This window comes from Halichoeres trimaculatus, unplaced genomic scaffold, assembly GCF_033239565.1.
Source record: "Halichoeres trimaculatus isolate MK-OKI-2021-1 unplaced genomic scaffold, fHalTri1.1 fHalTri1_scaffold_11, whole genome shotgun sequence".
NCBI classification, from domain to species: domain Eukaryota; kingdom Metazoa; phylum Chordata; class Actinopteri; order Labriformes; family Labridae; genus Halichoeres; species Halichoeres trimaculatus.
In genome coordinates this window covers 6,714,513-6,730,456 of record NW_027437189.1, presented here as the reverse complement: position 1 = coordinate 6,730,456, position 15,944 = coordinate 6,714,513, and the positions used below count along the sequence as shown (strand labels likewise).

At 41.2% G+C, this 15,944-nt stretch overlaps 1 protein-coding gene across 1 annotated transcript in view; it reads right to left on the bottom strand.

Moving 5' to 3' along the window:
* The window catches only part of LOC141799949 (plexin-A2-like), a 308,159-nt gene that overhangs the window by 7,654 nt on the left and 284,561 nt on the right, over nt 1–15,944 (bottom strand). The window contains exons 27-31 of the mRNA XM_074682379.1: nt 10,976–11,075; nt 6,183–6,373; nt 5,919–6,088; nt 5,603–5,815; nt 5,142–5,292 (exon numbers count right to left, since the gene is read on the bottom strand). Coding sequence (XP_074538480.1) covers nt 5,142–5,292; nt 5,603–5,815; nt 5,919–6,088; nt 6,183–6,373; nt 10,976–11,075 — 825 coding nt within the window. The remainder of the gene's footprint in view (nt 1–5,141; nt 5,293–5,602; nt 5,816–5,918; nt 6,089–6,182; nt 6,374–10,975; nt 11,076–15,944) is intronic.

The following is a 15,944-nucleotide window of genomic DNA, read 5'->3' as shown; positions in this document are numbered from 1 at the left end:
ATTATTATATGATTTGTGCACCACGCCAGCAGGAGGCAGTGTGGCGCTGTCCTTCTCCCCTGGGACTATCTTTGATAGCTCTCGTGCCGCTTCCTCTGTCAACGGAGTGAAGCTGTACTGAACTGAAGTACTGTGGCCTGCCTCATCTTTCCTCCTGTTTACACAGGTTTTAAGTCGTGCATAGATGTGTATATGTACAAAGCACAATGTTGAAAACACTAAATGTGAGTAGTCGCGATGATGAGTAGCTGTTCAAGAGTTTAAGTTACTGAATGAGAAAAGCCTACTCTCTATATGTATTGCTAACCGGCTAAATTGGCGCGAACGAGTAAAATATCTCCCCCTTACGATGACGAAAATAAGATAAATAAATAAGTTTGGCTCCAGAACATTCCCTTTGGTTTATAAATATTGATATAGAGGGGGTATCAGTCTACGTCATTATAAAGATGCGCATGCATCTTGACCGAAGCAGTGTTTAGCTCCATTCGTTGAGACGACTTAGCGTTTAAACACTCAATTCAACCTGTTGTCAGCATAAAAATGTACCGTTGTTCTGTGGTCAGTTTTTAGAAACGATACTATACAACAGAGGTTACGTCTTTCAGGTTTTGACGGTCACAGAGCAACCGGTGTTGTGGAGTTAATAGCGATCCATGCTAACTGGTGACTCTCAGCCGACAGTATCACTGACTAACGGCCAAGAGCCATCAGTTAACGGGGTCACACTTTACACTGAAACACCAGCGACGTCTGCGGGTAGATAAAATAACTCTGGACGTAGTTTTCTGGTTCTTGTATTATGAACCGGGTCTTCTGTCCACTCACTGCTATTTCACAAACCTGGAAGCCATTTACCATCAGTAAAAGTGATGATATTTAATTTAAAACGCACATTTTGGTGGTTAGCTCCGCCACGTCAGTTGACAAACCGTTATACTCCACAGTGCTTTTGCACCTAAATTGTGCGCGTATCCGGCGTTGTTGATAAACAAATAATCCCTCTATAGGAAGTGATGCTTTGTTCTGTTTTGAGTGTTAAGAGTTTTAAAAGATGTCAGTTTTCAGCTTTGGTACTTAAGTGTTTGAATAGCAGCATGCTAGTAACATTTGTTTTGAGTCTGAATGAGCTCAGCTAGTTTGTCATTTTAATAATGTCTTAAACAGAAGCAGACAGAACCGCTGTTTCATGCTTAGCTGAAGCACCTTTAGGATACAGTTAAAGCTAAAATTAAGAGATAGGAAATGTTTATGAATTTTGTATGTAAAAATAAAGTCTACGTAGCAAAGCTGTACTGAGAAGAAGCACCACTGCCTGCCTCATCTTTCCTCCTGTTTACACAGGAACCTTATCTGTTTATGGGAGCCCAGTCTGGGACCTGTAACACCAGCTACATTCTTCTCCTCTTTTTGCAAAGCAGGGCAAACCTTTGTTTGCTCCCCGTCCTGTTGCAGAACACACTATCTGTCTGCCCACCTACCATCTTCCACTCATCTACTTGAGTGCTCTTAAAGCCTGGCAGCTACAGGCACAGCGCTTCCTCCTCTTCATCGTGGCCCGATAGCAATCTATTATTAATCTGCAGCACTATATGCAGGTGCAGCTCCCACTGCCATCTCCCAAATCCATTTAAGTAGGCTGCAGCTCTGGCCCGCTTAGCTTGACACCAACTCTTTGTGAGAGGCTGAGTAAGAATGAGAAATGATGCTTTTTACACACTGCACTCAGGGAGACGGTGGATATTGCAGGAAGGGATGGAGAATTAGCGTGTTTTGCATGCCTGCATCAGACGGTTACAACTGCAGAGGCAGCAAAAGTGAGTGTGTGAGATTCATGTGGAGCAAAGGGAGAGGCTGACTGGATAATAGGAGAAAAGAGGAAGAATGTAAAGGAAAGGAAAAAGAGGGAGCGATAGTGCGGTACAACATAAAGGTCAGGCTAATGCTTCCCAGAGGAGGAGCTGACATTAGAAGCAGAATGTCTCCATAAATGCGTCCCTCTCCCCTATCTTCCTCGCTCCTTTTTTACGCTTCTTATGATCTGACAGTGTGCATGTGCGTGTGTGTGTGTGTTGCTATGAGCGCTGTATATAACAGATAGCTTCTCTAACTGAACACAGGCAAAAGGACAGCACAGCATGCTGAGAGCTTGTAGATATTCACTCTCTACTTCACGGATCAGACGCAGCGCCTTGTTAAGCCCCCGTCTCACCCGGCCGCCGGGCTTTGAGGAAGTCTACTGAAGACTGAGCTGACCTCACTAACCTTTGACGCTCGTGAACCGGCTGCGTACACCAAGAGCGAGGCACACATGCATACACCGAAGTGTGCTACAAATTTGGAGCATGCTTTTTGTCTTTTTTTTGGTTCAATTTGCAGTCACAATCTGCCGATAATTAGTGTCTGATTTAGTGAGGCGGCAGCTTGTTACACAATCAGCGCCTGGGACTGCCCTGCAGGTGAAATCTGTAAGAGGAGGAAACTCAGTGTGGAGTTCAGAGGATGGGGAGGGGTTTATGTGGAAATAAATTAGACTGCACAGAAACATTTAGCACGGTCAAAGTTCAACTCTGCTAGAGGAAAACTGCTGTCACACTATGAATTTAATAAAACTTTATTGTAGGAGTGTATTCAACAAATTCTACAGGAGTCAGACAAAGAGAAAGCAGAAGAGAGGAATGGACACGGTGTTGATGCTGAAAATAAGCCAGTTAAACTCTGAATTTGACTTTACTATCGTACTGAGTAGAAAAGTGTCATGGAGCTTCATTTCGGTCTCAAAGTTAATCAAAACAACTTTTTTAAGAGATGTTTTTGCTGGAGTCTAAGCAGTGTGTGTCAAATACGCGCTGACAGGTGCTTGTGCTCTAGAGCTGCTCTTGGAAATGGATAAATAAGTGACCTTGGGATAAGAAATTGAATGTAGTATTTAACAAAAATGGTCTCATCTTTGAAACTAGTTGGTAGCATTGGATTCAAAACAACCAAATTCTGTGGTGCTGGTTGGTAAAAGAGGTAGGCAATCGCAGAGACTATTGCTCAGGTTGTAGTATCAGTTTGGTGCACATCATCCCCCTCTTTCCTCACATTTCATGCCCTCATAACTGTCACATGCTGAAGAGTCCCTGAGCGAGACACTGAACCCCAAATTGCTCCCACTGTTGGTCAGTGGTGTGTGAATGGGTATGACTGTGTTAGTAAGGCCTGGACCACACAGATATTTTTTTGATCCGGTATTTTTGTCCCTGTTTGAAAAAAAATCTCTGTCCACACCACGGAAATATCTCTGTTCATACGAAGAGGCAAAACTGAAAACGAATGCCTCTGAAGCCCACAATGTCGTGCTTGGCCGTTAAGTAGCAGGTTAGCAAAATGTGAAAACCATAGAAGAAGGGTGTTATAAGCATGCGCAGTCAAAAACAGAAAGAAGCTGCTATAAAATTGAGTCATTTGTGTGGATGGACAATGAGGTGGACTTGTTACTTGAACAACAACATCATCACCAACAACATTACATTCATCTGTAGAGCTGTAATGAGGGCAAAAAGTGCAAAGAACACAGAAATAGCGCTGTAAATTCCAGCTCCATTTAACACCGCTACACGGATCCACTCAACCGGATATTTTTTTATTTCTTCACTTTTTCATCTGTTTTAAAAAATCTCAGTTTATGTGGGTGAAATCGCAGTGTTTGTGTGGTTGAGAGGCCCAATTAAGAATCTATCCATATTCGTGTGGTCCAGGTCTAAAACTGATGATTCGTACCATAGCAGTTACTACCATCAGTGTGTGAATGTGGTGTGGATGGGTAAATGAGACTAGCAGTGTCATTTACCGTTTACCAATGCTTCGATCTGTCTATAATCTCTCAATTTGTAAAGAGCAGGAGAGAAGAAGAGCAGAAGCTGGAGCTTTTTTTTCTGTAAATAGCAATTAAGCAATTAAGGCATGGTAAATAATTAAAACCTTAAAGCTGAGTTATGTCGTTTTTTGCCGCAAATCTTCTCACATTTCACAGAAAATTTGAAGCCAACCTAAAGACAAACTAACCTGACACTGTCTCTGTCAAGTCAAGTCAAAATAAATAAATAAATAGATAAAACAATAAAAAAAAAAAATAGAAAACACAGTAATAAAACAGAAAAAGTTTAAAAACTAAAGACTAAGGTGCCTGTGATTCATATGAGCTCATTGATGAAACGCCAGGGAGAAAAAGTAGGCCTTTGAGGAAGACTTAAAAACCTCTATGGTCTGGGAGGCTTTTATATGGAAGGGGAGACTGTTTCACAGTCTAGGGGCAGCTGCTGCAAAAACCCTGTCACCTCTCGACTGAAGTCTGGTTTTGGGGACCTCCAATAGCAGTTGGTCAGAAGACCTCAGGGCTCTGGTTGGGGGAGTAGGGATGTAGGACTACAGACAGGTACAGAGGGCAAAGACCATTGATGGCTTTAAAAGTGATTAAAATAATCCTAAAATTGGTGCGAAAGCGGACTGGGATCTAGTGGAGGGACGCTAAAACTGGTGTAATGTGGTCGCGCTTTTTCTTGCCAGACAGGAATTGAGCAGCAGCGTTCTGAATGAGCTGAAGGCGGTTAATGGATGATGGATAGTCTTCAAGATCTGCCTGTGAGAAGAAGGCCTTGGTCTTAGCTAAGAGACAGAGTTGGAAAAAGCTTGCTTTTATAACAGCATGTAAATGTGAAGTTGAAATAAGAAAGACATCCCATAACAATGTCAACTTCCCTTCAAAGTTGACATAATTGACTGAATGATGCTTAATGACAACATTCTTAGACATGCATGAAGCCTCCCTCAGCTTAATGGCAGATGTTGTGTCATGTTCATGATAGCGTTATGTAGGTCTTGTGCATACCCCTTTAAATAAAGTGTTGCCCTCTCTTTTTTTGTTTTGAAGCCTAAACAGGAGCAGGGTTTGAAAATTAGCCACGGCTAGAAATCATGTGTCCACCTTCATGTTTGTTGTCTGCTCTATGAAGCCATGTTTCCTGCATTTTGGTAAAAATATTGTCATGGCTCATTTATGGGTTTCATGAGAAACCCTGCACACAAACCATCCCCAAAAAACATTAATCCTGCCTGTACCAGGCGTGTAATGTTCAGCACAGGGACCCATCACTCACCTCCTCACTGTACTTGCTGACATAAGAGTAGATCTCATTGAGCGCGCTGAGCATGTTGAACTCTGTGGAGTGCAGTCTGGCCTGCTCCGCTAAATAAGCATTCATGTCCTGGTCGCTAATGGCTGGCAGCCGGTTGATGTCGGCGTAGTACCTGAGGAGACAGACAGGGCGGAGGGGGGGGCGACACTTTACATCACACTCAGGGACTCAGTGAGTCAATGAAACAGCCCAACTGAGGCCTGGATTCTTTTTATGGGCTAATTTTAGAGGCATAATATCACTTTCACCAACAATGAATGCCTGATAACAGTCACTCGCGAGAGGCTTTTACAGAATCAAATGGAGACATGTCGGCAAGAAGAAAGAGAATTATGAATCAATTTCCCCGAAGATCTCAGTTTTTATTGTAAGAGGATACAAAAAGATGTTACAGAGGGATCAGAATGGTGTGCAGCTCTTACCTCTCTACCCAGCTCTTGTAATTGGGGATATCTTTTGCGTACAGCAGCTTATTGGACGGGGAGTCTTTGCCCAGGCGATGCTCTGAAGTGGAGCAAGAATCCATGAAAGTCTGAGCGACTACAGACAGACAGGCGTCCGTGATGCTGCTCTTATGGATGTCAAACACAAACTGTGGGTTCTTGATCACATTCACCCAGAAACGCAGCGGAAGGCTGGAAGACGGAGACAAAGAGAATGAGTAAAGATCCCTCATGGTTAATGAGTTTACGATCTGAGTTTGACAAAACTAAAAATAGATTCATCATGAGGGCTTACCAGTTGCTTTTCCACGTGTGACGCACGTCTGTGTCGTGAATGCCGTGTTTGTCTGCCTGCTCGTCCAGGAAGTCAAACATGTATTTGATAGCGAGGGGGAGAGTGCTCCCTCTGTGAACCGTACTGAACAACGTCTCAAACAGATCGTCCACAAACTTTTGAAGTGTACCCTGAGAGAAGAAGAGAACAAAGAAATTAAAAAGGTTTGAACGCAGTTACAAACCAACCAGACTCAGATGTGCTGATGGGAGGAGCTTATCAAACCTTGGTAGCTAGCAGCCTGGTCAGATAAATCTCAGAGACCATCTTGCTGCCTCGGTCTCCTTCCTTCTGGTCCCCATGTTCGTGGTTCTTCACCAGGTGCCAGACCTTTACGCCACTTTCCAGATCTGGGGTGATCATGGGGGCGCGGGAACGCAGGCTGTCTGGACTGCCCGTGTACCGGAATGAAGAATCTGTACAAGAAAGAAAAATCAAATAATTATAAGAATGTCAAAGAAAATTTAGTTTCAAATTGGATCATTTCACTGGGGGGAAGTAATGAAAAGGATGAGAGGTCACGCTCTCTGGTGTTGCTCTTTGATGAAAAGAACAAAGTCCTGCCACTTTGCTTCAAGAAATATTTCCCTGTTTCTCCCTAAATAGCTGCAGACCTTCTGTCCCAGGAGGTCCTTTTAAGAGACTTAAAGGTGCCTGTTATCTTCATTTTCTCCAAGGTGTAAAGACCTTTAGGGATTTGCCCAATTAGGTTGGGGATTTGTGAAATGCCACACCACTTTTTTAATCAATACATTTTTAGACATTTGGCATTAAGACCTTTTCTTATTTTATCCTGGCACTCTCTTGTGCTTATACTGAGCTCACAGGTGTGTAATGGTGAAATTAGGAGCTACGACTCCTTGAATATACTCTGAGAACACACCCAAATGAACAAAGTATTACTGGTCTTCTTCTTCTTTTCTTTCTAGTGTTCATTTCTAGGCCAGTTTGCCTTTTTATTGGGTATGATAGCAGAGGAGAGACAGGATATGTGGGGTGAAGAGAGTCAAGACTGTCAAGTAGCAATATTATAGCAATATTTTCTTTTATTTTCAATAGGTCTTGTTTGTTCAAACTTTAGTCATGTAGTCCACTGAGTAAGAGTCACCTCCAGAATGAGCTGTTTGGAATTGGCAGAGAAGATTTGGCAATTTTTTCATGGGTGTAACCCACAAACTCAGCTCTGCAGCTCATCCTACAAAATCATGTTCCTTTTCACGTGGCTCCATTTAAAAGGGAGAAAAACAGGCTTTAAAACAGTACAAGATAATTGCAAAGAAGCATTGTAACCTCCAACTGGTATCCCAAACATTTTAACCCTTCATCAGGCAAGCAGGTATATTTGTTAACTTCTGCAAATAAAAAAAAAAAATGTCACAAAAGTAAAAAAAATGTCTTCAAATTCAAGTTCAAATGTAAAATTTCAAAGTACTTTCATATTTAAAAAATACTTTTACAAAGTCAATTTTTATTTCATAATGTCATTTTTTTATCAGAATGACGTGGCCTGACATGCTAACAAGCTATAAAAACTTTTTTTTAAGTTTTATAAAAGCTTGAAAAATAAATAAAAATATTTTTTTTTAAAGTATGAAATTGGTAAAATAATTATTATGAAATATTTAAATGTAATATTTCAACATTTAGGAAAAATAAAATGCATTTCATGATAATATTGCAATATCTTACAATTTAATGGCTATATTACATATTTGTCTATTATTCATCAAAGTGGTATTTATTTCAAAATGTTGTTTTTATTTATTTAATTATGGATCTTTTGGGGTTCCATATTGAAGTCCTACCCCAGAAAATATTTTTTGTTTAAATGATAAAGTCTCTCTTGGACTTTATTTAGACCATGTTCTCTGCTCCGAATACTCCAAAAATCTGTTGTCTTGACAACGTTTTTGAAGTGTAAACAACTGAACTGAAAATTAAATGATTTATTCTGAGCTTCATGTTTCTGTCTGACCTTCTTTCCATCATTGTAAGTCTTTTATTTTCTACATTCATTGACTACCTCCCCCTCCTCTCCTCTCTGTTTCCATATAATCCCCGCCTCATTGACTGACTGAGACATGCTTGCTGCTGGCTCCTCTTAAAAGCACTTGTAATTGGCTCTCCCTCGCCACATTGTACCAGCCCCGTGTTGAAAACGTCCCTGTCACACTCTGATCAATGCATCAAAAGATCCTTAATTTGTTAAGCACCGAAACGACCCTCCTTCATCCATACATCCTCCTCGTCTCTGCTCTCCCGTCCCTGCCTCCTCGCTCAAAAGCTCCGTCTCCATGATGCCGGTTTCAGTTTCCCTCTAATTAGCTGACATCTTCTCCTGGCAGAGGGGATCTCTGGAGGTTTTTAAGATCTGAGGATCTCAAGGAGGATCTCTCTGACCTGGTTTCAAAGGCCGAGCTGACAACAAAGCTTTTTGCTGCCGATGCAGCCACTTACACTTTTGGAATAAGACAAACCTGTGCCTGGAGAGTGGCCAGAAGGGAGAGGGATCAAGTGGGGGCGAGGGGAATTCATGAACTTCTGTGCAATGATGGATGGATGTTGCAAATCTAAATCTTAATCCAGTCACAGATTTTAACAGCTCTGCAGGTTTCTCTACTTTTACACTTTTATCAGGTTTTCAGCTCAAACTTCTTCAATTCTGACACATCTAGACTCACCAGCCACTTTATCAGGCACAGAAACTGCCCAGAAACTGCTGATCTACCTGGATTTTCACCAACAACCATCTCTAGGGTTTACAGAGAATGGTCCCAAAAAGAGAAAATATCCAGTGAGCGGCAGTTCTGTGGGACAAAATGCCTTGTTGATGCAAGAGGCCAGAGGAGAATGGACAGACTTCAACCTCGAGGCAGATGGGCTACAGCAGCAGAAGACCACACCGGGTGACCCTCCTGTCAGCTGAGAACAGGAAACTGAGGCTACAATTCACACAGCAACACCAAAGCTGGACAATAGAAGATTGGAAAAACGTTGCCTGGTCTGATGAGTCTGGATTTCTGCTCCACATTCAGATGGTAGGGTCAGAATTTGGCCTCAACAACATGAAAGCATGGATCCATCCTGCCTTGTATCAATGGTTTAGGCTGCTGCTGCTGGTGTAATGGTGTGGGGGATATTTTCTTGGCTCACTTTGGGCCACTTAGTACCAACTGAGCATGGTTTAAAGTCCACAGCCTACCTGAGTATTGTTGCTGACCATGTCCATCCCTTTATGAGCACAGTGTACCCATCTTCTGATGGCTACTTCCAGCAGGATAACGCTCCATGTCATAAAGCTGGAATCATCTCAGACTGGTTTCTTCAACATGACAATGAGTTCCCTGTACTCAAATGTCCTCCACAGTCCCCAGATCTCAATCCAATAGAGCACCTTTGGGGTGTGGTGGAACGGGAGATTCTCATCATGGATGTTCAGACGACAAATCTGCAGCAACTGTGTGATGCTATCATGTCAATATGGACCAAACTCTCTGAGGAATGTTTCCAGGACCTTGTTGAATCTATGCCATGAAGGATTAAAACAGTTCTGAAGGTGAAAGGGGGTCCAACCCGGTATAGTCTTTGAATTTTTGACGTTTTTTTAACACCTTTAAATACCAATATCTGAATTTCTATCTGAATAAAGAGCAGCTACTTTTTCATCTCTGCGCTCACTGAGCATCCCCTTCTGCAGCCACCAGCCCCAGCACACACTCTGCCAGAGTGGGACCGTTTTCAAGCTGATTTTTTAAAGCTACAGAGAGGCGGAGACGACGCCTGTGGTGTAAATTGAGTCAAGATGCTAACTGCTGAACGGTAAATTGGTATGAATCCATCAGCAGGTGTCGAGGTGCAGCTGTGCCTGCTGTGCTAGCCCATGATTGATGAGGGACGGGCACATGCCAGCAGAGCCGGCACTCCCTATGCCATGCACGTCTGACGCCTGAACACTTGCACACACACTAAAGAAGAGGATGCAAGAAAGGAGGTGCTGATTTCATGGAAGATAAAAAAATAATACCAATTTGAGCACAATATTTTGCAGTAATAGTATGTTTAAGTCCCACATTTAAACCCTGACATCAAAATATCCAAACACAAAATTACGACACCAGGATTTTACCTCTGTGTCATATTTTGGGTTATATTTGTCCGCGCTCTGTTATGTGTTTCAAAGTCAGCAGTGACTGAGTACTCTATCATTATCTAATGATAATATTTTATGAGTTATTTGGAGGATGTCACCCCACATTGTTTTCAGTTCAAACACTAAAGACGGAGCTCTTTTTGACGTCGAGTATCCACAGGTATCAGACCTGAAAAAAGACTCTTAATTGCTGGGAAAAAGAAGACTGCTGTGAGCTCTCTTTCTGTGTTTAAAGCCAGCTTTCACTTCCTCTCCCCTTTCCTGATAATTGGCCGTGCTCACTTATCTGTCTCTGTTTGTGTGAAGTATCATTCACACAGAATAATTAGTAATCACAAGTCGCCTGGTGCTGCTGTGTGTGCCTGGAACGGGACCAAATTTGGCACCCAGCAGAACAAACTACTAACACATCTGACGCATGTGTGTGTGTGCGCGTGTGTGTGTGTGCTTTTCATTATCATAATATGATGGCTTTAAAACAATGCCTTTATCTCTCACTCTTCTCTCCTATCCATCCCATTCTCTCTTTTTACGCTGCATTCTTGTACCGTCCAACAGAGTTTGGACCTGAACTGCAAAGCAAACTGTAGCTCGCTCAGTTGGAGACAGAAAAGGTTGGAAAACAACTCTCTGCAGCAAAAAGAGAGCAGCTCCAAACAGAGCTGACCATCGCTTCAGGGAGAGTGGATCTGGCTTTGTTTTTATGTGAAAGCACCAAAATAAAACACTTTTTAATGAGACCTGATTTACATGGAATTAACTTTTCATTAAATGTTTAAAGAGCCTGAAAATACATCTGGTTGTACTGCACACATATGATATATGATATGAAGCTCAATAAGGTAAAAACAAATGGATCCTGACTCACCGTATCTGCTGAAGGAGGAGCGGGATATGCTGGCTGAGGAGGGAATGTTGTACGATGAGGTCTGTTTGGGCACCAGAGCCACGACGCAGCGGTCAGACACCTGTAAGAAAAACAAAAACAACATGAATACAATGCCATTACATTGGCTGGTCACTTATGACTCTTGTTTAATATCTTTGAAGTGTCTTTCCCAGACCTTGACTTAAAAATCTCAAAGTGATCCTTAGGCATGATTTAAACCCACTGAGATACCCATCCTTTCCAGTCCACAACAGCCAAATGAGGCCACTTTACAGAAGACCAAAGATCCCAAAGTTGTAAATTTGCAAGACTAAAGCTGTGAATTTTATTGATTAAGGTCAAAACGTTAGTCTGACAGCTAGCTCACAGGCTTATTTCAAAGGGAGAAACCAGAAGAGAGGCTAGCTGCTTGCACCAAAACTAAGAGTGAAAAGCATCTTGTGAAGCATTGTTTGTTTTCATCTGTTGGGTATAGTTTTAGAACATGATACATGTTCTTGATTTTAGATCAGATGGCTGGCTGCCCTTCTTATCTACCCCTAAATGTTATTTTAAACATTGATTAACCATACTCTGTAGTTAATACTTCTTTCTTCTTTTCAAAGTTAATTTTATGAGAAATATTCAAGGCCCTAGAACCGATCCTTGTGGCACACCACATGTTAATTTAACAGGAATAATCTCCCAAAGAGTTTCAAGTTGTCAGACTTGTTGTAGGGCTGGGAGTTGCCAGCTCATGGCCTTATTGCGGAAAAAAAATGTCCTCTTTGGAAGCAAAAATGTGCTCTTAAGTGCACTCAAAAACAACACAAACAAACACACACACACACACACACACACACACACACAAACAATCAAATTCCCTTCTGTGACTCTTACCCCCTTCTGTCATCACTTCTGATATTACTTACAATTCTTTCTCTTCTTTCTCAATCTAGGATAGGGTTTAGTTAAATTTGTTTTGTGGGTTTTTTTTTGTTTTAATTTCTCTTTTATCTTATTTTATTTATTCTTTACTGTGTTAATAATTAAAAAATAATAATTAAAAAAAAATAAAATAAAAAATAAAAAAACTGTAAGTATTGTGTAAATTGTTGAAATGAAATAAAAAAAATACTTAAAAAAAAACAAGCACAACACTTGTGAGAACACTTTGTATATGCTTCTGTTTTCTTTTCACCCCTGCCTTACAAAAAAGTTTTAGCACTTATGTGTGCAAACAACTGCCAATGAATCTGGAGACGATTTATCTTTCAAATGTGTTTAAAGTCTGTTTAAAAGGGAAAAACTTGTGTATTTTTCACTCTTCCATAGCAGATAGAGTGCACATGACATGTTTTTCTTTCAGATAATGAGTCTTTGACATTCAGTTTATATCATTCTGAAAACACAGTTTATAAATCTTTTAGTTTTAGATTTTTACCTGCGCCAAGGAGATCATGTTTTTGGGAGATTTTCTCTGTTTGTTTGGTAACAACATTACTCAAAAAGTTACGAACGGATCTTTATGAAATCTTCAAGAAATGTTCAAAATGGGATTAGGAAGAAGTGACTTAATTTTGGAGGCGATCTGGATCACCATCTGGATCCTGTATTTTTTTAAAGGATTCTTTATCATTGTGAGATAGGGCCGTTTCCACCGCACGAGTATATAACTCAACCATAAATGGTCGGATTGCTTTGCAAAACAATACAAGACAAGTTCACTATAATTTCTGACAGATGTAAAAGTACGATCCAGATCCTGGCAATAGTCTGGATACTAAACTCTGGAATATGAAATATGTACTGGGTCATCACCATTTTTAACACTGTCAGGTAACAAATTATCAAACAAACCTGCAACTAACACCAAATTGTAGCAGACAGTCTGCTGAAGGGGAGTATAACATTAAAGTAGGACTAAAGTGTTGGTGACAATCACAGTATGCTTGGCGGAGGTCTGCGCTCTCTGAGGGCTTTTACTAGTATAGACATAGTTTTCTGCAGCACAATCCTGTCCTGCGCTGTGATCTAAAGTGAAAAGAAAAGTAGGAAATGTCAAACCAAAGAATAATGTTTCATTTAATGCGATGTTTTAATTGGAACAACATGAGAACAAAACTGTTATGAAGTGGTAGTAGTTAAGGGTTGACTGCATAAAGGAAAGTAAGACTCTAAGTGTTCAGTCCCGCTAGCAGAACATTTCCCAAACCCCTGCACAACCCCTCCTTTCCCGTCATATCTCCTCTCCCTGCTGTTCCCTTCCAACCCTGTGGCTTTTTTTTTCTCAGAGTGCTGCGGCTGCATGATGGCTGTACTCAACACGACTGTCATTGTCATCCCCTTCACAAACATTAGAGACATGATGTAAGCTTTGGAGCTGGGATAAGATGCTGAGAGGGAAAGGGAGAAAAAGAGGAATAGAGACTGACACATAGAGGGAAAGAAGAACGACTAGATTGCTGAATGTCTCAACTCGTGTACACTTTATACCCCTTTAAGAAAATGGGGTAACGCAGGGTTTAATAATAGCATCAGAGCTGCACTGAGCGGAGTCATGGAGTGAACATGAAGAAGCTGTGTTAAAGATGGTGTGTTATGAAAAAAGAGACAAAATTAGGGTTCATTCTCTTTCCTGTGGTCTGGAGTTAAATTTACAAAGAGCTCATGGCTCATATGATGCTGCATAAAACTATGGAATCTGTAGCCATGGGACTTTGGTTTCAGAAGTGCTCTGTTTCCAGTTTATGGCACAAAAAGCATCTGTTTCAGTGGGCATTCCCTGTCCACTGGGGAACAGTCCACCTAGAGACCAAAACAATGAGGATGATGTAGCTCCAAGTTAATGTCTGTAAACAGATTTCTGGATAAACATGTAGCACATACTCCTGGTAGATGGAGTTTCTCAGCTGTTTCTCTTTAATCTCATTTGTCATGTAGCTAGCTGGAGCCACAGAGGCTGCAAAACATGGATGTAGAGTCAGAGTCGTCACCCTGTTGGATGTGGTAGTCACCAAATGAGAAATGCTGAGTCAACCTAATTTTTGGTCGACTTGGGATGCACCACTAGCCTCTAGCTAACAGGTGTACATGCTAAACAGCTACATAGCTACACAGGGGCATTTCAACACAAGTTTAGACATGGTCCACTTAAGCAGTCACCCAAGGAACTAGAGTTTTTGCCACCTCAAAGGTACCCAATTTTACAACATCAAAGATTGCTGCTTGGTGGGAATGCAAATGTTGCAACCTAAGACTGCAAAACTTGAGTGCAACGTCTCAGTGATGTCACCCATTGGTTTCTGACACCGAGTTTTGAGGCCCAACAGTGGTGGTCACCATACTGGAAATGCTAACTCAACCTAACTTTGGTTCAACCTAGAAAAAGGCAAAGATTTAGGCTTGGGTTGCGCTTTTAGCCTCACGCTAACAGTGATACATGCTAAGAAGCTACATTTCAAAATAGGTTTTCATTTGGCTTTTGAAGTCTGCTTTTGGTGGGCACTTATGGAACTGCAGTATTTGATATCTACACATGGGCTTCATTTCTACAGATCTACAATAATTTATACAGAAGGCAAACCTAGTTAGTGCAACAATAGTGCTACAAGTTATACAGCTACAGGTGCTGGTATTAAGTGCAGGATTTCTTTTTATCTTTTTTTTCAATAATGTAGAATAATCTAGCCAACTAACCACAATTAATTACTGCAACAATATACTTCAACCTACAACAACATTCAGTAATCAGTGCTAAAAAAATCAATAAGAGCGGAGTCTTAAACCTTCGGACTCATTCTACCCCTGAGGAGAAGGACTCTGTGGATCGTGCAATGTCAGGTAATTCATTCCACCATTTGGGCACAACAGGGGAGAAGAGTCTGGCTCGAGATTTAGAGCCGCGTTAGGCTGGGAGCACCAGCCATCTTTCACAAGCAGAGCGTACCAGGTAGGCAGGAGCCATTTTCCTAACCTAACCTAAACCAAAGACAATGGTGACCATAAAAGAAAAGTGAACTAAACCTACCTTTTGGTAAACACAGAAAAAAGGAAAAAGTTGGACTTGAGATGCAACTGTTGCTTTAAGCTGACAGCAATATGGGCAAAACAGACACATTGAAATTTCAACATGGTTGTCAATTAACCAAATAGACTTTTGAAGCCAGCTTCAAGTAGTCACTCGAGGAACAGCAACTTTTAGCTCTTTGCATAGGCCTGACTTTTTAATGTGGGAAGTTGCAGCCTCATTGGACAGCAAATATGGTGACAGAAGACTATGAACATTAACCTAATGTCTCAGTGATGTCACTATCAGTTTGTAAAGTGGTGTTGTGAGGCGCTGAGTTAAGCATTAGTGCTCTTAACCATGAAATAATAATAATAAAACAGGTTATAGTGAAAGTCTTTCTCACAGAATTTTCCTGAATAAAAGATAGATGAAGGGGCCAAAACTGTTCCCTTTACCAAACTGTGGACATGAGCATCTGTCCTTGACATTCTGAGCCAGCTTTAATTAAGTGGACCCTGGCAGACATGCAGTTTTTGCGTTTTTATATTGACTCAATTTTTTAACTTCAAGGTTGTTCATTGGTGGTAATAGGTAACAAAAGAAGTCTGGGCCATTGCCAACAACCTTTAGTTGGACTGGAGGTCCTTTTGCTACCAATTTATGAACTGCAGACTATAGCCGATGGCTTCTTATACATGATGATGCCCTCCTTTTATTGTGGATAAGCATAGAAAAACTGATGAAAAGGTAAGGTTTTCAAACTCTGCTTTTCAGAGACGTGTCTTTGTACAACCTTTCAACAGTCTAGCAGTGCCATTAATTAACCATGACATTGAAATTTAACAATACCTAGTCCTTGAAATTCTCGGGGCGGACCAAAACATTACATTTTTTGATAAAACACAAAACCCAGAGAACAAAACTTGCCATCCTTTTCAGAGAGCCAGCACAACAAAC